The 22,117-nt window shown below is 47.8% G+C and overlaps 1 protein-coding gene across 1 annotated transcript in view; it reads left to right on the top strand.

The window, feature by feature from the left end:
- The window catches only part of Msi2 (musashi RNA binding protein 2), a 371,527-nt gene that overhangs the window by 117,765 nt on the left and 231,645 nt on the right, over nucleotides 1-22,117 (top strand). The window contains exon 5 of the mRNA XM_048788477.1: nucleotides 11,752-11,844. Coding sequence (XP_048644434.1) covers nucleotides 11,752-11,844 — 93 coding nt within the window. The remainder of the gene's footprint in view (nucleotides 1-11,751; nucleotides 11,845-22,117) is intronic.

Below are 22,117 nucleotides of genomic sequence, written 5' to 3'. Positions count from 1 at the left end.
GGAACTTCTGGTGTACCTGCCATTGCAGCCCTAGGTGAAGTGTGTTTCGTGAGCTGACTCTCTTAAGGCTGGTTTGTAGAGGAAGAAGCGGAAGTTCAGCCATGGCCACCCAGTAAATGCATGACAGAAGCACCCCTGCCCCCAATTTCTCCTCTTTTTTTTATTCTACCACTTGGCCTGCCCATGGGGTTGGCACAGCCCTGCCATGTCCTAAATCTCTGAATCTGGTGTTCTTTCCAGCCTCTAGGACCCTCTTGGGTGTAGGAAAATCACCTTCCATCTTTGAGGGGTGAATTTCTTGCTCATGACTCTTTTGGTTTCTCTCTCTACTTATAAACACCTCTTTGGGTTCCCCCTTTTTCCCCAAAGGAAGTTACTGTGGAGGGAGGGGGAACCACATAAGCACGTCCTGGGGAGGTTGATAGACTTATTTATGACTTAACAGATGGTTGAGTTTCAGAGGCCAATGAGCCAAGGGTACAGTGTGCTTATCTCTCCTTTTGCCCCCTGCTTCCCTCCCACCCCTGGGGACATTTCTAGAACAGTAGAATGGCAGAGCTGGAAGAGATCTGTGTGTGGGAAACTGACCCCAAGCCACAGGCTGGTCATTGGGATGGTATCCAGTCCCTTCCTTCTGATTTCATTCCTTTCTTTTGTCCAAATCTTTTTGCCAACATCTAAACATTAATAATGACTCAGGTTTCCCCCTCCGGCCGGGGAATGGGGCTTTTCTCCTTAACAACCAGATTGTGAAATCACTCCCCCTGTTTAAACCCCCCGTGGAAGTTCTGCCTCCCTAGCTTGGCCGGCAGGTCTTCCCTGTCCACCTGCCTACTTCTCACATTCCATGCACTGGCCGCTGCCAGCAGCCTTTCTGCTGGATACGAGAGATGCTGTAGCCTTTGCTGGGGAGGCTCTTCTTCTTCTCCCCTTTCCTTCCCAGCTCTCCCCTGCTGACCTCTAGGCTGCAGGGCATGCCCAGTCCTGTACCTCAATGTGCAGCCCCTTCCTTGGCTGTAAGCACCTCTAAGGCAGAGACGGGATCTCATGGTCTTTATGTCCACTGAGTTGAACAGAGTACTTGGCACATAGTAGTACTGAGACCGTGTTGGACGGGAGAATGAGAGAGTGGTTATGGCTGTCCACCAGCGACGCTCTTCTGCCGTTCACCTTACTCTCCTGGGCTACACTCTTGCTCTCCCAGGATTCCACGAACGTTTTTGGAGCACCTGCTGGGCCACGGGCTTTCACATACTATTCTCTGGTGGTGCTTACTGCATAGGCATTATCGCCCCCACTCTCCACGTGGCTCATCTCAGACTGCACGGCTAGGGAGGAGGCTGAGCTGGGACTCTCGCCCAGCTCTCCCTGGCGCACACCCCAGTCCCTTCCATTCATCCATGGTCTTTCTCCCTTCATGCTCAGTGAAGGTAGTGGTGGGAGAAAGCCAGGCCTTTGCTGAGGCATCCATCCTCACCTTTCCTCCCCTAGGAAGACAGAGGCAGCTCCTTGCAGATCCCTGACTGTATGTTAGAATCTTCTGGAGAGTGTTAAAAAGACCGATGTGCGGGCCTTACTGTGGATCCATTGAAATGGGAGTCCTTGAGATCGGGGCCCCGGCATCGGTGGTTGGTTCAGGGTTCTCAGGGTGATGCTGATGTGCAGCCAGGGCTGAACAGCCACACTCCAGGAGTGTCGGTGGCAGCAGCCTGGCTCAGCACTGTGGATGAGGTGGGTACAGCTCGCTCATCAGGAACTGATTGCCATGTACATCTAAAATATGGTAATGACGGTAATCAAGGCTAAGGGTTAAGGCTGCCATTTGTTCTTTTCACAAAATCAACTGGAGGGTTTGGGGGATGGGATGCCATGGCTTTAAAACCTACCAGCGAAGTGTTTGTTCTCTGTCTGTCTGAAGAAGAGCAGGTCAGAGTACTGGTGACGAGACAGGCCACATTCTTGCAGGTGGCTCCCAAGCTGCTGGGGGAACGTGTTCTACACATCCTCTCGTGGGCAGTCTTACTCAAAATTCAGTGATAGGTCCTAAAACCTGTTTTTCCTGAACTTGTATCTGAGGGTCTGCAGTCCTGACCCCATGACTAACAGGTCTGACTTGGCTTCTTCCTAACATGGCTCCTCAGCCCTCCCTGGGTGTTTCCTGAAGGTCGTGGAGAGGATATGGTGCCCTTCAAGATGGTAGGCAAGGATTAGGATTTCCTTCTGGTTGCAAGGAAGTTTGAAACGCAACTTCTGTGTAGAAACCTTCTTACTACTGGCCACCCAGGTAACCTTCAGCATTTTAAGAAAAGAGCCCCCCCGGGAGGCAGGAAGGGTGCTCTACAGTCTCACAGAAGGTGTGTGTTCACAAGTCCCGCCACCTGTATGTGGCCTGGCCTCCAGTGTGGGGAGCCTTAGGCATTATTCAGCCTGGAAGTAGACACTAGGGGGGCTGCGGCCTGGGAGCACACATGGACACAGCTGGCAGGGTTTTCCTTGGTGCCTATGCTGTAGGAGGGGGAGATTGTGGGTGTTCCCAGTTACAGTGTGACACTGCCTGTCTTGGGGTATTACTGACACCGGGTCTTATACTCATTTTATAGAAGAAGGGGATATGAGGCCCAGAGCTGTTAAGAAACTTGACCCAGTCTATGTGACAAACCAGGGTTAGTTATTTAGCTTGCCCCAGCACACACAGAGTGCTTGACAATGCACACACTTGTAGACTGATAGAAGATATTTTAAGCTCTTTATGGTTGTTGTGTTTTATTTGGACTCTTTAAGCTGCATCACCTTGGGCCTGTGCTGTAGACACTGGCCCTGAGACCATCTGTGTCTCCATTTCTAGGGCTTTGCCTTTCCCTGTGAGTCATCCTACACATCTTCAGAATTCCACCCTGGGTGGGCGCCTTGGGCTCCCACTCCCAGAGTGACAGGCACAGGTGCCAGGACTGAGTTCCTGCCCTCCCGCCACCCTGTCTGGCCCACTCTTTTCCTCCTTTTTCTGAGGTTTGTGAAGAATCAGCTTTGGCTGCCTGTCCCTTTCTGGGGCTTTGGTGGCGCCCCTTTGGTAAGCAGAAATGCGGGCCTCCTTGAAGGTTCAGCAACAATAAAGCGTACTTATTTAATTTTGCTTAATCTCGCTGCTGCAGAAGATGATGGGTTTCACCTGCATCGATGTATTGGCAATCATTCGCACACTGGAGAAAGTTGCTGGGGCCTTCCCTGTTTTGAGTCTGGCTCACTGAGTGGTGAGCTTTGGGTGACGGGAGAGGGGTGTTCTGGGAAGGAAGGAGTGGGGGGGAGGAAACTACCTACCTCTGCAGAGCAGCCTGGTGCCCGTGGCTGGGATGGCCGCTGGCCAGCCGCCTCGCTCAGCATCAGTTGATGCATGGATCATGCTCCTTAATTTCCTGTGCTTTCCAAAGCAGCACACATCTCTGTACCTTTCTCTCTTCCTTCCCCCAGGCCCCAATAAGATTCACTGCTACTGTCTAGGATATTAGTCTCTGATACAATCTGTGGACAGGTCACCCCTGCGGCTGCAATTTTCCCCCCAAGGGTAAAAGGAAGTAGTATTTTTTAAATGAGTCTGGGAGGGAGCCAGGCAGAGAGGGCTCTGGGATGAGGGTGAGGAGCGGGAGCTCCCTGCTGACGCATCCTGATGGGTTCATTAGGAGAGAGCGTGTCCTCCCGCCGGTGAGTTACTGTTGTTTTAATCAGAGGTAATGTTGTAACCTGACTATGTCGTATAATTGTGTGTAAATTTATATTCCAGCCCCATATAGATGAAGGCTGTTTTTTTCCTTTCAATTTTAAAGCTATTTAGAAGGAATGCCAAATTGTAGCTTGAACCCTAGCGCTCTCTGGCTAATAACTATAGATGGGGAAGGAGAAGTTGGAGAAGCATTTGGAGTTATATTTGTAATTAGTTTCCTCTGAAGTTAAATTAATTTCTGCAGTTGGCAATAGAATGTATTGTTACACCTTTTCCCAGTGGTCACCTGTGGGTGAATCGAGGCACATGGACTTAGATGAAGATGAAGCAATAGGGCACATTTTCTTGGACACTGGAGTGGATTTCAAGCCCTTTTAATGGTCAGATTCTTGGCTTCAGGGTCTCTGCCCCCCACCTTTTTAAAAAATATTTTTTAGTTATACATGGATACAATGTCTTTCCTTTGTTTATTTTTATGTGGTGCTGAGGATCGAACCCAGTGCCTCACATGTGTGAGGCAAGTGCTCTACCACTGAACCACAACCCCAGCACCCGCCCCCCCCCCACCTTTTTTGACAGCTTTATTGAGACAATTCATACACCATACAGTTGTACAGTTAAGTGTACATCTGAGTGGTTTTTAGTCTATTCACAGATAGGTACGCTCATTCCCATAGTCAATTTAGATTATTTTCACCATCTTAAAAAACAAAACAAAACAAAATCCCAGCCTGAGCCGTGGTGCACTCTGTTGTCCCAGCAACTCGGGAGGCTGAGGCAGGAAGATCACAAGTTTGAGGCCAGCCTCAACTGTGAGAGCCTGTCACAAAGTAAAAAAATTAGAAAGGACTGGTGATGTAGCTCAGTGGTAAGAGCATCCCTGGGTTCAATCCCTAGTCCCGGGAAAAGGGGGGGGGGGTAAAAAAACCCCACCAAACCCCCCAAGAAAAATAAAAACCCTTGTACCATTTGGCCGTTACCTCCTCCTCTCCCCTAACCCCAGGTAATCACTGTCTACTTCAGTTTGTATAGATTTCGCTATTTTGGACTTTTGCATGAATGGAATCCTGTGATGTCTTTGGTGACTGACTTCTTTGATTTAGCATGAAGTTTTTAAGGTTCATCTGTGTCGCTGGATCTGACAGCACTTCCTCTTTATGATTGAATGCCGTCCTGTCATGGATGTACCACATTTTGTTTATCCATTCCTCCCTTGAGGGACATTAGGGTTGTTCTGCTTTGGGGTTGTTATGAACAGTGCTGCCCGTGGACATTTGTGTAAACTAAACGTTTTAGGATGGAAGAGTTTTCGTTTCTCTTGTGTGTATACCAGGAAGCAGAACTGTTAGTCCTCCGGTGGCTCTGTGTTGGATACTTTGAGGAGCTGCAGACTGCTTTCAAAGCAGCCAAACCATTTTACATTTCCACCAGTGAAATCTGACTTGTCATTTTGGCACCTTTGCCTTAAAATTGAAAAGGGCACAGTCACACGAGTTCTTCCTCATGGTGGCCTCAGTTCTTCTCTTTCCCCAGTTGTGATTTTTTTCTGCTGGGAAGAAAGAAGTCGATGTCATTGCCAATGAAGGTACCAGGGACTTCAGTGACCAGAAAGGGTGGTCTTCACCTCCATCTTGTTTGTGCAGCACTGTTGACTTGGGATACTTAGAATCCCTGAGCGTCCGTTTCCAGGCGCAAGATGCAGCTGGGGTGTGTGGATGACCGAAAGGAATTGGTTGGAGGGGCAGAGCCCGGGCCTGGCCCACAGAGGGCCTGCAGTGAGGGAGGAGAATTCAAAGCATAGAAAGAGAAGCAGGAAAGCCGTTCCCTGGAGAACAGGACCTTTCTCCTCTTTGATTTTATCTGGCAGGAAACTGCCCTGTGTAAACCCCGGCCCTTCTTTATCTTGGGTTCTGTCTCAGGGCCTGAGGTCCTTGTGCAGCATTTGGGCGGCTTCTACTTAAGGTTCTTGTTCTCTTTACTCCCCCACCTCCAAGAAGGCAGAGGCAGACTCCCTGCATCCCCCCCTGCAGTGGGGACACAGGTGATGGGTGCCACCTGCCTGCCTTGGCAGGACAGATTCCAGTTGTCACACGTGTGGGAGTAACATATTCCCCCAGCCCCTCCCCACACAGAGCTTCCAGATGAAACCTCACATGGAGAGGAGCGGCCGAGGCTGTGGTTCCCCAGAGCCTCTCCTGTGCAGGTCTTCCCTGGGGCTGCTGGGATGCATGAGCATACACAGGTGGGGTAAGCAGCAGAAATGTACCCTCACAGATCTGGAGCCTGGAAGTTGGGGCAGGGCTGGCTCCTCTTGGGGGAGAATAGGTTCCAGGCCTCTCCAAGCTTCTGGTAGTTGCTGGCAGTCCTTGGTGATCTATTTTCTAGAAGTGTCCCTCTGGTCTTTCTGTGTCTTCACATGACCTCGTTCTTCCTCTGTCTGTATGTCCTGTCCTCCTCTTAGCAGAACACCAGTTTTTGGATTTAGGACTCACCCTACATCCAAGAGGATTTCTTAACAAGGTTCTTAACTAGTTACATCTGAAAAAACCTTCTTCCCAAAGAAGGCCACATTTTGAAGTTCAGGGTGGATGTGAATTTGTGGGGGGATGCCCTTCAATCCATCCTAGTCTCTTTTTCACATATGTCTCAAGAAACATTTGGGAGAAGATTCCAAATTCCTGCCCCAAGCTCTAGTTTTGCTTGCTAAGTGAGTTCTACCCTTGGATTCCCATGTCATGGTGACAGTAATCCTGATGGTGGCATGAAGGGTGGTGGCGGCAGCGGTGGCGAGAGTGGTAATTTTGTGGAAGGGTAAGGTAAGAAAGAAAAAAAAAATCCCAGAAGAAATAGGAATTGTAGAGGGTATGTCCCTTGGAGGAACACCCTGGAGACTGGGACCTGCAGTTCGAGACCTCAGTCAGCATCTTTGCCATATAGAGACTGGGCTTGATCTTCAGGTGCAGTGGGGGAGAACTGTCATGCTGGGGGGTAGCAGGGGTTTCATTCCTCACTGTGAATTTAGTGAGCATCTTTGTTCTCCATGGTCACTTGACAGTATGGGGTGGTGGACAGAGCCCTTGTCTGGGCCCCAGGGAAGTGGTCCTCCTAACCACCCATCTTGCCTTTAACTACGCATCAATTCTTCTTCCTGGGACTCGATTCTTTCATCTGCATGATCAGGGTTGGTGGCCTAGAAAGTTTGCAAGATCCCATCCCACACTAGCCCTCTCTGTATCCTTTTCCCTCTGCTTTATCTACGTTGGGTCCCCATAGGTGAAAGAGCGTTGGAAAATGAGCCTGTGCTCTTGGCAGTAAAGATGGCTCATAGTTTACACCAAGGGGACTTTGAACTCTTTTCAGGGATATGATAATAGAAGGAGCTGATTTGATTTCTCTGGCCTCTCCCCTCCCCATCAAGCCATTTCTTGCCTTTCCCTTCATTGGTCAGGATTAAGAAAATTTTTTTTTATTTGTCTGATATTGTTTTTTCTTCTGTGTTTACTGATATCTTTGGGCCAGTTTTGCCATAGCTGTTTTCTCCTTCATCTCTTCTTGAAAGTTTCTCTGTCTGCTGCAAGTGGGGTGTGCCTGTAATCCCAGCTACTCACAGATTTGAGGCCAGCCTGGACAATTTAGCAAGACCCTGTCTCAAAATAAAAAGGGCGGGGTGGGGGGTGGGGGGCGAAGCTTAGTGGCAAAGTATCCACGGGTTCAATTCCCAGTACTGCAAAAAATTAAGTGATTTCTTTTTACTAACCTCCCCTTACCCTCTCTGCTTTCGGCACATGCCTGTGTGTTCACACACGCGTGCATACACTCACACACAAACACCATTTGCTTTATCATATTTCATAAAAATACAAAGGAGTGGCCCCATTCTGAATGATCAGTTCAGCTGGAAGCATATTTTTTTTTAAGAGAATTTTTAATACTTAAAAAGAAAACCCAACAGGCCCTCTCTCAGCTAGAGGCAAGAAGGTGGGGTTCTTTGCCGTGGTAGTTAGCAGCTGGCTCTGGCCAGTACTTACATGTAAACAGCAATTTTCCAAACTGGCATGGCTGCTGGGGCTTTCTTTGTGGAGCCAAGGGGCGTGTGGAGAGCAGTGGTGTTTAGTTAAATTATGGGTCTAGATGTAAAACTTTGCAGTGGGGATTTGTGAGAGCTTGACCACTCCCTACGTGCCTGCGTGCAAACTGGCAAGAGCGTGCGGGCACACACACATGCGCGCGCACACACACACACACACACACACCTCGCTTTCCAGAGTGACACCCTAAACCTTAAAGGGAGGGGTCTCTTGGGGAAGCTGTAGCCCAAGGGATGCACAGATCTTGGGGAGGTAGGGAGTGTCTCCAATGGTAGAAAGCACTCCTGTACCAAAGGGTTTCCTGAAACCTGGCCACCCAAACCCCCCCAGGAAAAGGCTACTTAAGATCACTTTCTTAGTGGGCATTGGACTGAGCACTCTAGAACCCCTGGGTGGGTTCATCTTGGTGCCCTATGGGGAGCCAAGTGCCACTGTCTCAGCATTTTGGTGTGCAGTGGCTGGTGTTCCTGTACCCCGAGGGGTTAAGTGCTACACTGGTGTCAAGGCTGAAGGTTAGGAATCAGTTACTGAAAGGCGTGGTGAAAGGAAACAGAGGTGGCCCCTTCCGTTGGGTGTAGAGGTTTTTTTTTTCTTTTTCTTTTTTTTTTCTTTTATAACTCAAAGGACTATAGAGCCAGGGGATCAATGTTCCCTTGTCCTGCTCACTGTTTCTAAGGTCAGGAGAAGGTTAAAGTTCAGGGGGCTACTGGACAGTTCCTGGTAAACAGAAGCCAGGACTCAAGGGGTGTGCTCCCCCCGCCCCTGCACACACCAACCTTGCCATGGAAGGAAAATGAAGAGACGAACGTGATTCTAGGGTCCTCTGGCTCCAGAATGCTGATCACAGAGCTGTCCACAGTCCATTTGGCAGTAATGGTGTCAGGATTCCCAGAGTCGATGACCCTCACCTCCCACCCCCCATGTGGCCTTGGCAGGAGAGAGGTCACTGTGCACAGCTCACTGGCCCCCCAGCTGTGCTCCCATCTCTTGAAGCTGAGACATCGGTGAGCAGCTAACCGAGTGTTGCGCATCTCCCCTGGCCTTTTCACATTTGGAAGCTTTTGATTAAACCAGTTTCCCTTAGTGTTGCTGGGGAGTGGGATCCATCACTGTATCTGAGCTGGTTCCCGGAGAGGATGTTTTACTAATTCAGACACTTAGGTGCATTGTCTGGGGCCTGGAATTTCTCATTCTTCTTCTTCTTCTTTTTTTTTAAAGTATTTTAAAGGCTTTTTTGGGGCCTGTGTAGATTCATAGCTGGGTGTCTGCCTCCATGTAGCGGGTTCTGTCTTGGCATGTTTATGGCTGCAAGGCGACAGTGGAGGGTGTGTGCAGAGGCCTTTTCTCTTAACCAGTTCCCGGGGAACGAGCATTAGGTTGACTCCTGTAATTTGGAATGAAGACACAGGGGGTCATTTCGTTCTCTGGGGTCCATGCGAATGTTTGAAGATAGATAGGGCTGCCATAGTCGACCTGCCTGGCTCTGAACAATGCAGGAGGGAGACCTCAGGCCTCCTTTTGTAGAATGCCTCTACAGAGTTTCTTAGGTTGAGTTCTGCAGCACATGTTTGTAGGTCATGTTAGTGTTTCTTTATGGATAGTTACTTGGCTAGGGTGAAAAAACTAAATAAAAATTCTAAAATTAATCTGTTAGGAGTCTCTGCGCATCGAAAACCATACAGATGGAGGGAGGTGTTTTTGAAATTCTAGGGGAAGATAATGGGGCCATAAGAGTTGATTTTTCAAAGCCATTTGTATTATACATCTTCCTGCTGCACATTTTTTCTGAGCTTAGAGGGTGAATTTAGTAACTGACATTGGATTTAGTTACAGTGACCATTTATTTATCATCTATACTGTGCCCTATTAGCCTCTTTGGCATATGTTATTTAATTTAGCCCTAATGGGCATCTTGTGTGGTAGGCTAATTATTATATCTACATTTGATAGTGGATTGAATTCTATGTTCTATTAGAACGTAAGCTCCAGTGCCTAGCACTTAATGTGTCTGTGGAGTGAATACATTAGGAAAGTTAGGTTCACTAAAATTTGATTATTAATGAGTGTAGGGAGAGAGTTAAATCTGGAGAGGGCCTGATGGAGCTTTACCATTAAGGCGACCTTGATCTGCCGGGGAGACGAGGGGATGGATGGGAATGGAGATGGACAAGAAGGAGCAAGAGTGGGCTGCCCACCTGCTAATGAGAGGACCTTGGAACTTGGGAAGTGTGGACACTGGCGGGATATTTGTAGAAAGTCCTCACACATATTATCTCATCAAGTCCCCCAGTCATCTGAAAAGAGATGGAAGACAATAAATCACAGCTTTAGATGCTTGGACGAGCCACTGCATGGTATTCCTAGGAGGAAGGTGACTGACTGACAGTATGCGGTCGCTAGGACAACGTCCTGAAACTGTGCAGAAAGTCCATTTCCCAGCTGTTCCAATTTGGGCTGTATTAACATATGTACATCCTGGGAACCACTAAACCGAAACCTGAGCTCCCGGAAGTCTGGGAACCTCTATCCCTCGGGTCATCATAGATTCATGAGAGTTCTGCAATGGGGAGATTTGGGGTTCTGATCCAGCACTTCATGGAGCAGAGGAGAAAATAGACCTAAGGAGATGAGTCCCATCCAGGGCCACACCCAGAGTTAGACACTGATGTTGTATTTCCAGTATCTGTTATACTCCTGCAATTCAGGGGTGTCACTCAGATGATCTCCCGTTGGAGGTGGGTTAGTTCATCTCATTCACGTGGCTAACTTGCCAGGAGTCTCGGTGATGACCAGTCCAGGCAGCCAGGGGCTCTGCATCTTGCATCCAGTTGTGACAGATACAGATGGCATTTTAAAAATTATTATTAGTCACCCCAACTGGTGGAACCCTGCACCCACTAAAATTTTCAGTTTTTTATTTTGATGTTAAAACAAAATCAAAGCCAACACACACAGCCTAAATTCAGCCTTCAGAGAAAGATGCTTATTTCCTTAATTTTTGGACACTACATGTAAGACTCTTGGTCCTTACTCTGAGCATTTGAAACTGATGGGATCCCCACACGCGGCCATATGTGTTCATTTTCGCACACACTAAGCATTCAGCACGGACTCTATTGTGCCTGACCCTGTGCTTTGCATCGCAGACAGGAGGAACCTGGGTGGCGAGTAGTGAGTGCCGTGATAAGGAGATGGATCCAGCCTTAGAGGACTTCAGAAGAGGGAGCAATAGCTCCTTGCTGGGACCCCAAGCAGATATTTTGAATTTTGGAGAAGGTTGTGGGACCTTGGAGAATGGTTATAACTTGCCACAGGGAACTTAGGAGTAGAGAGGAATTCCAGGGGAAAGGACCTGTATCCAGAAAGATGTGGAAACCTGGGGATTAGTGGGTTTTGAGTCAAGATGAATTACACAAAACCTGGAGGGGAAGGAGTATAGGACAGAGCTTTCAGGGTGGTCCCTGGGTGTGTGGCGTTCTGTTTGCCGACACAGCATCAGGACAGTGGAGGCCAGGGAGCCCACACTTAGTTTTGAATTATGTGTGCAATTCTTATTAATAAGATTTTGGGAATATTTCTGGGCAGCAGTTTTTATGCATGTAGCTCTGCTTTGCCTGTTTTTCTGAAGTTTGAAGTAGCTTGAGATAGGATTGTTCTCTGTATCCTGGTCATATCAGAATGAAACTGGCTTATGGCCACTGAAGTCCTGAAGTCCCCTCAGCCTGTGGCAAGCTCAGGCTTCTAGGTGATAGACTGAATGCCTAAGATACACAGAGAGACAGACTCCAGCATCCTTAGACATCCAGTGGCCTGGACCATGAAGCTTGCACAGATTTAAAATTGTCTTCCTGGATAAATGTGGAGTGTGGCTTGCTTCAGCATCTTATTGAACGCTACTTCGGATAACCTGGTTATTAACTTGTGCTCTCCTCTTGTCATTTCTTGCAGATGGTCACAAGAACAAAGAAAATATTTGTAGGCGGATTATCTGCGAACACAGTAGTGGAAGATGTAAAGCAATATTTTGAGCAGTTTGGCAAGGTAAGCACTGCATGGGGTTGGATATTACAGGCCAGAGGTAGCCTAACCGGTCCTTAGGAGAGGCCGCTGTGGCCCCTGCCTCTGCCACAGCTATGTCCTGAAGACTGTCGTCCTTGAATTTGGCCATCATGATTTAAGTGAAATTCTGCAGGAGCCGCAATGGAAGAGTCTGCTTGTGGTCAGCACAGAGCCTCACATGCCAGAAGGAGCAGACAGAGTGGCCTTTCAATGTGGCTTTACAGGCATTTGCTGCCCACGTGGGGCCTGGATTGGGGAGAGAGGCGGGGCTGTGACTCACAGAGCAGGGGCTTCCTCCTTCTGTGCGTTTCTGGCAAAGGTGTTGAGAGATGCTGCTCCCTGGGGCACTTGGCAGCAGCATTCTCCCTGTTAAATGCCCAAGGAGACTTGGAAGAGGTGCCAGTCCGTACCTGTCAGCATTCTCTGACCTGCGTGTCTGTGAGACAGCAGCAAAATGATGGCCTGAGCTTTGCTGCTGGTGCAGGCCGGGGTCAGTTTCCCCCAGTCAGCTAGGAAACAGAGTGGGAAGGAGCACATGCGACAGATGGAGTAGCAGACAGACAGGATGAGCACCCAAGGGTGTTGTTCTCATGCCTCTCGCTAGTTGGCTGGGGGAGGCAGTGAATGAGTTCCTCAGATGGCCTTGTTGCCCCAGGGGTCTCTTTTGTAGTCTCCCTTCTCTGGCTTCTGTGGAAATGTCAGGGCCAAGGAGACTGGCAGGTGAGTAACTGAGCTGGCCTTCTGCTTCCTGCAACTCTGAGTCACTGTGGGCATCGTTGTGGGAGGCCAGGTGTGTGACCATCTCCTGAACAAGTCTGCCTCTTCTCTCTAAAAGGGCTGGCCTGGCAGAGCTGCTGTGGCATTCTGAGAGGACATGGCGGTATTATAACCCCTGTGGCTCATTTACTCCCACGGTGACTGTTATACTTACCACGGGTAGGACATGGACACTGTCGCCCACTGGCCAGCCTGAAGGTTCTGTGCTTTTTATTTGTTTGCCCAAGGCAATGGGCAGCTATGACTCCATTCCCAGATGAGGGCCATGACCTTTGGTTAACCTCGAAATGGAGATTTTCCTGTCTCCGTTGTTAATCAACTTCTGCATGGAGACCAAGCAACAAGGAGAACCAGCTCCTTCCAGCCCAGACGTGTATTTGAAATGGCACTGAATCGGCCATCCAGGAGGGTTTCGAAAGAGGTCCTCCCTACACCCCTTCTGGAATTGCTAGTTGGGGGCTGACTCATTCTGGCTGGTTCTAGGAATAGCTAAGGGTGTTGGTGATCATGCATGTTACGGTGCTTCTCTCCCCAAGACTGATTTAAAGCACCAAAGGGGTTTTGTTCATCACTTGGCCCCACCCTGCCGATGGAGAGGAATTGGAAGTAATTAAATGAGACAGGTCCATTTTGCATGATGGAAAGCTCTGGAGGATGAGCCCTTTTTGCTGCCTTTAAAACAAGTCCAGGGGTAGTGTTTGCAAACACGAGGTGGGATTTCTTTGTCGAGCTATAACCTGCCTTGGAATCTCATGGGCCTGCAGGTGTCAGGGAAGTTGCCGTTGCCCAGATGGGTGTTTAGAGTGTTCCAGACAGGCTCGTACTTGCCAGCACCCGGTACATCTCTGCACGTCCCTGATGCCCAGTTTCTTCCTCACTTTATTCTCTTCCTTTCTCCCTTTCTCTCTTTCTGTTGTTTTTCATTAACACTTATAATTGTGATTCAGGATGCCAGCAGTGGGGGTGCTCTGCAGGCCGTGGCCATGCCCATGGCAGCTTCCATCGCTGCACTGAGAACAGTTGTTCTTTTGTCTGGGAAGCAGTCACAGACCATCTTCCCTGGCATAGCACTCTCTGGGTCTGACGCCGCCGCCCAGTTAATTTTGCACTAAGGTTTGTGGATTCCGGCAGGATGTAGAAACTTATCAAGTGTTTCATTAAAGGACTAAGGAGGCTTTTGAATGTACCAGAATCATAACAGTCTCCGCTCACATGTTAGTAGCTTGTTTTGTACATATGCTCTGTGCATTATCTGAGTCTGTCTTCAGAAGAGCTCATTTCTCCTTTGCTGGTGGCTAATATTGCATCTCTGGCCCCTTGGGCAGGGCTCACCAACTCTCAGGATTCTGGTGTAATTCATTTGAATCCAGGATGATCAAAGTACGGAGAGTCTGCTGCTAGGCCTTAAGGGCCACTAGTAAATCCAGCAGCGGAGAAGAGAGGTAACAGATAAATTGAGAAACGGACTCTTCCTCTTGGCAGTTTATATTCTGGGTGAAGGAAGCCCCTTGTGTGGGCCCTCACCTGCAGTGTACTCACATTCGTGCGTGAACACGGGCACACATGCACATGTGAAGTTGTTTTGGGCCACCTTCAAACCAACTGCAAATTAGTGAGGTGCAATTTTATTATTGATAATGAGTGCTCATTAAGTGTTAGATTCTGGGCCAGGCCATTCACTTGTATTATCTTGTTGAATTTTTTCCTGCGGGAGGCTGCTGGTTGTATTCTCAGGTTGCAGATTGTTAAATGGGGTCTTGGTGGGCTTTTGTCTTTGACTCAGGTCATAACCTCCTGAGTTGGGTGCAGACCCCCTGTCCCTAGGCATGTCTGACAACAGAACCTGAACTCTGTGCCTGGTGCCATCTGCTGATCAGTCTTCAGGAAAGACTTAGGGCCGGGAGGTGGCTTAGGAGAGGAAAAGGTGGCGTCCCTTTGGCAGGCCAAGGTCTGTGTGTATTCATGGGTGTCACCCAGCCCATTTGGCAAGGGTGGACAGAGTAAGTCTCAGCAAGGTCACCCAGGTGAAGCAGTGCAAGCCCAAAATTCCTCTTCCTCCAAGTCCAGAACTCCACAGGCTCCATGCAAGGTGTGCCATTTTTTAGGGTCTCTCATCGTCATTCCCCTCTCCTCTTCCTCTTCCCATCCTGCCTGAGGTGGCAGCTGCTCCAACTGTTTATTCAGGTGGCAGTCAAGATGGGTAAGACTGCATCAAGGGGCTGAGCTAAGGGAGTTTAAATATGTCATTACTGGTGAGTGGAGTGGGTCTAGAATGACACACCGAGAGCTCGAAATAACTCAAATTGGAGGCTTCCTTTTGTGCTGTTTCCCACCTTCCTGCCAGAATATTTTACCCCTCCGGTTGGAGACGTCATTACTTATTATGTTTAAGGTGAGGTCGTGCAGTGGCCATTGGCATGAGGACTGTACTAACTTAGATGGCTGTCCTTCACCCTGGGGAGCTGTTCAGGTGGTGTCCTAGGAGAAGGGTCACGTAGGAGGTGTTCTAGGCCTTCGCACTGGGCCTGACAGTGGGGTGACCCTTGCATGACACGTTAACAGGTTATTTCTTCGTTGGCCTCAGTTCCTCTTCTGAAAAAAATTGTAAAGGGCTGGAGAGTAAATAGTTCTGGCTTAGCAAACCTTCTGGTCCTTGTTGCAGCTCTTCACTCCTGCTCTCCTAGGGTGAAAACAGCTGTAGCCATCAAGTAATCAGTTGGATGTGCTTGTCTTCCAATAAAACTTTATTTATAAAAAACAGATGGTGGGTTGGGTTTGGCCTGTGGGCCATAGTTTGCTGACCTCGGGACTGAGTTATTGCTAAGATATTTTAACCTTGAGAAGTCAGTAATACAGAAAGTTTAAATATAAATAGGTTATAATTCAACGTATCTATAGATGGTAACAAAAACAATACATGATCAACAGTGGTGAGCATGGCATGTAATAAGCAAAACAGACTTAACTATGTTAGGATTTATTTTCAGACTTCATGATACAGGGACAGTGAAGGGATTCTTTATTTGGAAAAAGCCACTATTTATAAACTGGAATCCTCATCCTGTGAGTAAGACCCAGAAAAACTGCCGTAGAGTACTTCCATCTCCCTGTTTCGTGTGCTAGATTGAAATCAACAGAACTGAGGACTATGAGGATCAGATTTTACTATGAAGATGCTTTGAGCGTGTGTTCATGTTTCTAAATTTTAGTGACGTGTGCTTAGGTGCTGAGTTTTGGAATGTGTTTTAAAATGAGCTTCTCGGGGGTGTCAAGGGAGGTAGGTGGCATGCCTGCTATGTAGGCGATGAGAAGGGGGAGTTGTCCTGCATTGTGCTGGGTAGGGCCCAGATGGTCACTCTTTTTTATACAGCCAACCCCCTTTCCTCTGCCATTGTTTATAAAACCCGGGCTCCCACTTGGGCACCAAGCAGCCTCTCACAGGGAGCAGGTTTTATTCATTTGTCAAAAACATTGATCTACAGTAATTTATTTAACTGCCTTGGGTTCTTAGTGGATGTTATCTGTGATCATGATTTCATACGTTCAGGAATGATGTATACAGGCCATTCCAAAAAATGGCAGGTAAACGATGCTCTGATGTGCCCACGCAGACCCAGGCAATGAATTGGCCTGTTCTCCACACAGAGCCCAGCTTGGTGATTAAAATGCACTGGATCAGAGAGACTCCATGTCTACTGGTTTGCCGCTTCTCCCCTGCAGGCCCCTCCTCCAAGTACTGGTGTCTTCCATCCTCACTTATAGGATTTGGAGATCAGAAAGAGGCCTTTACACCTAATGGATCCTCCGCCTCGTCCCGATGGAGTGGTTCCACACCTTTCAGCAGCTCCCGGCAATGATCAGGCTGCCTGGGCGCTGGACCCGCTAGGTGTTGCCGCTCCACAGAGCTCCCGTGAAAGCCAGGCGGCCCGCGTCCGGAGGCTTCCAATTATACTTCACATGGCGAACTGTGTAATTAGTTTGGAAGACTTATGCTTAGTCATTGGTTTATCCTAATCGGCTTTGGCTTTCCCCAACAACAAAGTGAGCTTATTTTGCTAAGCTGAAACGACTCTGCACCCTTTGTCCTGCCTTTTATTGTCTCATTCCTTTCATTCTGTTTTACTGCCAGAGTTCTGTTTCATTAGGCCTACAAGTCATTTCCAATTCAGTGGGCTGCTACAATCCGGCCTTTATCACTGGCTGCCCTGGTTCCCATGTCCCTTCTGGGCCAGTGCCCGAGTTTGTGGTTGACATGAGGGCTTTAACCCCTTCCTGGGCCAGCCCTTCTCGTGGCAACAGGAGAAAGGCCTGCAAGGCTGTGGTTCAGAATTCGGTTCTTGGGGAAAAGAGGTGGAAGGGTCCTTGGACCCCCCTATGTTAGATTTGGGTTGGGGGATAGGCCTGTGGAAGTTAACTTGAGCTTTGGGAAGTGGTGCTCGAAAGCCTTTTGGAAAAAAGAAAACTTGGAAACAAGAACGAATTGGCTTTTTAACATAGGAGACCGACTCATTTATTCCCCCAGTGGGGGGCGGAGGGTGCGCATGCTCTGAGGGAGGGTGGGTGCCTGTGATTTCCCAGCCACAGGTCTTAGGTGCAGGTGTGATGGCGGCCTGTCCACAGCCGATGCTCAGATAGTCCTTTTGATATTGTGCGTGTGAGGAGAGTAGTACCTAGAATGAAAGTATTAGGAAGCCTTTGAAGTTGAAAGGCAAGAGATTTGTGAGAAAATAAATAAGCAAGTTACCGTACTCCTGAAAGTGGACTGTGATCCCAAGGTAGAATTTTAGCACTTCCCAATGTGCGTTGCAGATAAATGGAGCTCTGCTCTGTGTGTGGTTCTCTCACACGAGGCCTGGAAAACAAAGTTGTGTGTGTCCTTTGTGGGCCTCAGTGCTCCCAGGAGGCCTTTGACTTCTGAAGTGGTTTGTGCAGGTGGGTTGACTGGGAGATGGACAGTTAGCTTGCCTGTCACCTGCTCGACCTCAGTCTGGAGAGTCTGCGTGTTCCTCAGCCTCCTTCTTCAGTTACAGTGGGACAGAGGACCAGGAAGGATCATTTTCCCCTCCCCAGCTGTGAATGCCAAAGGCTACTTTTGGTCTTATATTTTCTTCCTGTGATAGCCCAGAATAAGGACAGCCCTGCCCCATGTCTTATTTGTTCTGTCTAGTTCGTCCCAATCCCTTCCTTTGGAAGTGTGTCAAGTGAGGAGGGAACTTTATCTGCCCCCTGAAATGGGAAAAGTTCCCTTCAGCAGATAGGAGAATGCTGCCTCATCCACCTGCCTGCACCTTCTAGGCCAGGTGGCTCTAGCAAACTTGGCGTCGCCCTTGAGGACCGCGATCCCTGGGCTTTGCTGAGATATCCTCCTGCTGCCGAACAACTTCATGTTTTCCTTGTTGGCTTTGCCTCCCTGGACCCGATTACTGCCGCAGCCAGTGGAGGTTGTCGAGTTAGAAATAGAGTCAACACCCTAACCTCACTTCTCCTAAATCTTCCTATTTTTTTTTTCTTCAAAAAGGAGTTCCTGAAATAGATAGTGGGTTTCCAGGAAAACTTCCCATTTCCCTTTTAGTGTATAAAATATAGCCAGCTGTTGTTAGGCAAAGGCATCAGACATTATTATTGCTCTGTTAACAGTGTTTTAAAATATACAAATAGAAAAATAGGATGCCTTCTGGGTAGCAAGCTGGGAAAACTTTGAGATTATGCTAATCAAATGCCATGCTCATTTGCATAGTAGGTAGAGGAACAAGGCCCAAACTTTCCAATGTTGCTGTTTTAACTGCATTCCCCTGTACACTTTAGCTTTACTTAATTTTTTTCTGTGAGCTCCAGAGGAGGGAGGCCTGGGGACAGGGGAGCCCCTTGGGCGCAAAGGAGTTAATGAGGCTGGTGCTGGGTAGGGGAGGGTGAAGGGGGCCTGAAGTACTTCAAGGCTCACCTTCCCAGAGTCCTCCTGGAGGCCTCTGAAGAGGTCACTTACAATGGAGTTGTTAGCATGAGAAAAGAAAGCTTTCTCTCCCTCAGTGTAGTCCAGTGGGAACTCAAAGTGTACCAGGAATCACGGTTCAGGCTTGTGCCAGTGGGTGCAAGGGGTGGTTCTTGTGGAAGAGAAAGCTCAGTTCATTTAGACTTGGCATAGAAATCGAACTCTGTTGTTTGGTGGAGTGAACATTGATATGGAGATTCCCACCCGCCCCCCAACCCTGTCAATAGGATACCCCATTACATGGGTTGTGGATGCTTTTCTCTTTTCTTCCTTTTCCCCCTTCTTTTGTCCTCAGAGAAATAGTCTCTCTGTAGAACGGCCGGATTTGTCAAGTTACTGCCCTCTTAAATTTTTACAGCTCTGTATTTTCAGACTTGGTATTTGTGAATTAGCTCAAAGTGGGCTGCCAATCTGTGCTTTATTTACATTCGAAGCCATAATAGTGAGAGACCCAGAAAAAAATGTTAATATGCAGGAAGAAGCAGGAGGGTTGAGTTTCTGACTGTTGCTAACCTCACCACTGCCTTTAAAACCAATCAGGAGGCACACGGCTGATATTTAATAGCTTTTAGCTGATTATTTTTCTTCTCCTCCTCTTTCTTTTCTATCCAAGTTGACCTGGGTGTACTTGAGCGGAAATGAAGTCATCCAAATGCTGAATTAGAATAATCACAGGCCTCTAAGAATGAAATAGAAGCAGAGATTAAATGGTGGAGGGAAAGCTGGCATTAATAAGCACCAGGAAAACTTTGCATAAAATAAATAGGAGATTGGAGAGATTGAATTTGTATATGCCGCTTCCATTTTCCCTCCACGTTGTTTTCTTCCTAGGGTAGCCTTTCTGGCAAAGTGGGATTTGATTTGCCTTAAGGCCACAGACAGCCTAGGTGACGGTCCTTTGTGGGACGAGGGTGCTTCCAGGGTGGAAGGTTCATCTGGATGGAGAGTCTGTTGCCAGGAAGGACTGACGATTGCTTGTTTTAAGTAGGAGGCTGAAGACAGGAACAGGAGAGAGAATAGGCAGCCAGTTCATGTAATCTTGGCATAGAAATCAAACTCTGTTGTTTGGGGGCAATCTCAATATTATTGATTATTCCTGGTGGGACTTCTGCCTACAAGCTGGGCAGGGTAAGGGTAGGGTACCCAGTTGTCCTGGTGTGTGCCTGGGACTGAGGACTTGCAACTCAAAATGAATTGTTACCCTAAGTAAAGGAAGGGGGGGATCATGACACCTGGTCTGATTCTTGGTGCTCTAGGAGAGTCATGCCTTCTGTGACCACTTTCAGGCAGATTCAAATATTCCTGTGTGTTTCACTTCGTACCTATTTGCATTCTGCCTTCCTGACTTAACCCAGTGATTGAGTCAGGAGCTGGCTTAGGACCTGCTTGAGTACAAGCAAGTCAGTGTTAAGTGAGCAAGTGGCCAGTGGAAGGCAGGGAAACCAGACTGGAGGTCCCCTCCCTGGGGCAAGCAGTGGCTCGCCACTGACTTGGAGGGTCGCACCCCTTTAGGCTCCCATTTGGGCTCCTGCTCAGGGGATATTTCTTTGACTCTTGAAAATAAAAAAATTCTGCCCTATCACTATAGTGAAAAGGGAGCTTCTTGTAGTTAAGAGCAAAATAAGGATTTAATTAGATTTAAAAAAAAAAATCCAGCAGAGTGGTTTATTTACAGGAAGTCAGTTTTTAGGTGGTCTGTTGTAGAAGATGTAATTTGTGCAAGTGGATTAGTTGTAAATTAGAGATTTTTGGTTGTTGAGGTCGCTAACGGTCCTTTATAATTGGTGGCAAAGGTAAATATTTTCTGACTTGCTTACAGCATGTTAGTATATGAAAAAACATTTTAAGGTGTTTTTCACTTAAGGAAAAATAAATGAGAGTGTGGAATGATCAGAGACAGGCTTGCTGACCTTTTCCCAGCTTTCTTATGGAATGTCAGAAGGGCGTGGTAAGCCGCTGGGAGATGAAGTGCTGGAGTTCTCTGTAAGGGAACTCGGAGATTCTTTGATGTAGAGACAAGTGTTTTTTTATTTTAATCTTTTTAAAAGGCCACCCTGTTTCTTTTATTGATATATCTGTTTTAGTAGCCAAAAAGAAAAAAAAAAAGAAAAGGAAGATTGACACCTATGTTCAGATTCAGGGATTCCTGTTGGCCCTAACCTTTCATGTGTCCTTTGGCTTATAATTGTCCCAACAGCCTGTGAGATAGAAGGATTGTCCTCCTTTTGTAGGAAAGGAAGAGTGGAAGGGTTTAAATGAATTTCTCAAGGTGCCCTGGCCAGATAGAAGTGGGTCAAAGGTGCCGGCAGGAAGTTCTGGGTTTGTTGCTCCTCATGAGCTGCTCACATGGGGGCCCCTCCATTGGGTGTGTGGGGTGCCCTGTCCAGCAGTGTGCAGCACTATAGATTTGTTACAGCACATCTTCCAGGAAGGTGACTGTTACTTTATGGCTTTTTATTTAAAACATCTTATGTTGAGTAAGTAGGGCCAAGAATACAAAACTCGCATAATTCCTTTTGAAAAAAATGAGACTTGGAGACACTTTGGGATAGCTGCTGGCTACATCAGTCCTTGTACCTGGCCTCCTTGGCCCTTAGGAGTATATGAGTAGAGAAGTTGAGAATCACTGCTGTTTAGCGTCTAGCCTGGGGGTCAGCAAACTTTTTTGTAAAGGGCCAAATACTAACTGTTTTAGTTTTGTGGCTCAGACTGTCTCTGACAACCACTCAGCTCTGCTGTTGTATCACAAAAGCCAAAGACAGTATGAAAACGAACGGTTGTGACTGGGTTCCAACAAAACTTTATTTACAAAAACCAGGAGGCCGACAGATTTGACTCCCTGGTTTAGCAGATTGCTTGGTGACAGGGACCTGGGTTGCTTACACATACACTGTCTGGTGTCACATCCAGCTCATGTGTTTCCTAGTTCTGTCAACTTGGATGGGTCATTCCACTTGTTTCTACCTGTTTATCTGAAAAAATGGGGACAACGACGGTACTTAACACATAGAATTGTCACAAGGCTTAAAGGAACTAATGTACCTATAGTTCTTAGCATCAGGCCAGAAATGGAGTACATGCTTAGTACACACTAGAAACATTAGCTGCTGTTGTATTTTCCCCCTTTGAGACCTCAGTCCTCTGATATTCTGGGGGGTGCTTCGCTAGTCCTATCCAGCAGGAAGCCTGTTTGCTAGTGTAGCCATACACACACACACACACACACACACACACACACTTCTGTCTTTTCCCAGGTGAGCTTCCTGCTCAGTTCTTCACCAACTCTGGGGGTGATACCAGTCTCCCGTAATCTTTGGTAGGAGGCACCTCAAGGTTTAGTCTAGCCACTCAGATGCTTCCAGTTTGTGGAATTGACCTTTGGATTGCTCCGGCTTTAGTGGAAAATGTTGACCTGGGGTGGCCAAAGGAGCGTTCCTGTGGCTGGACCCCATGGGGGAACTCTTCACTTTTTTGAATAATTAGACAACT

This window comes from Marmota marmota, unplaced genomic scaffold (genome assembly GCF_001458135.2).
Source record: "Marmota marmota marmota unplaced genomic scaffold, marMar, whole genome shotgun sequence".
Classification (NCBI taxonomy): domain Eukaryota; kingdom Metazoa; phylum Chordata; class Mammalia; order Rodentia; family Sciuridae; genus Marmota; species Marmota marmota.
Note: the sequence above shows the minus strand (reverse complement) of the source record. Positions and strands in the feature narration are given on the sequence as shown.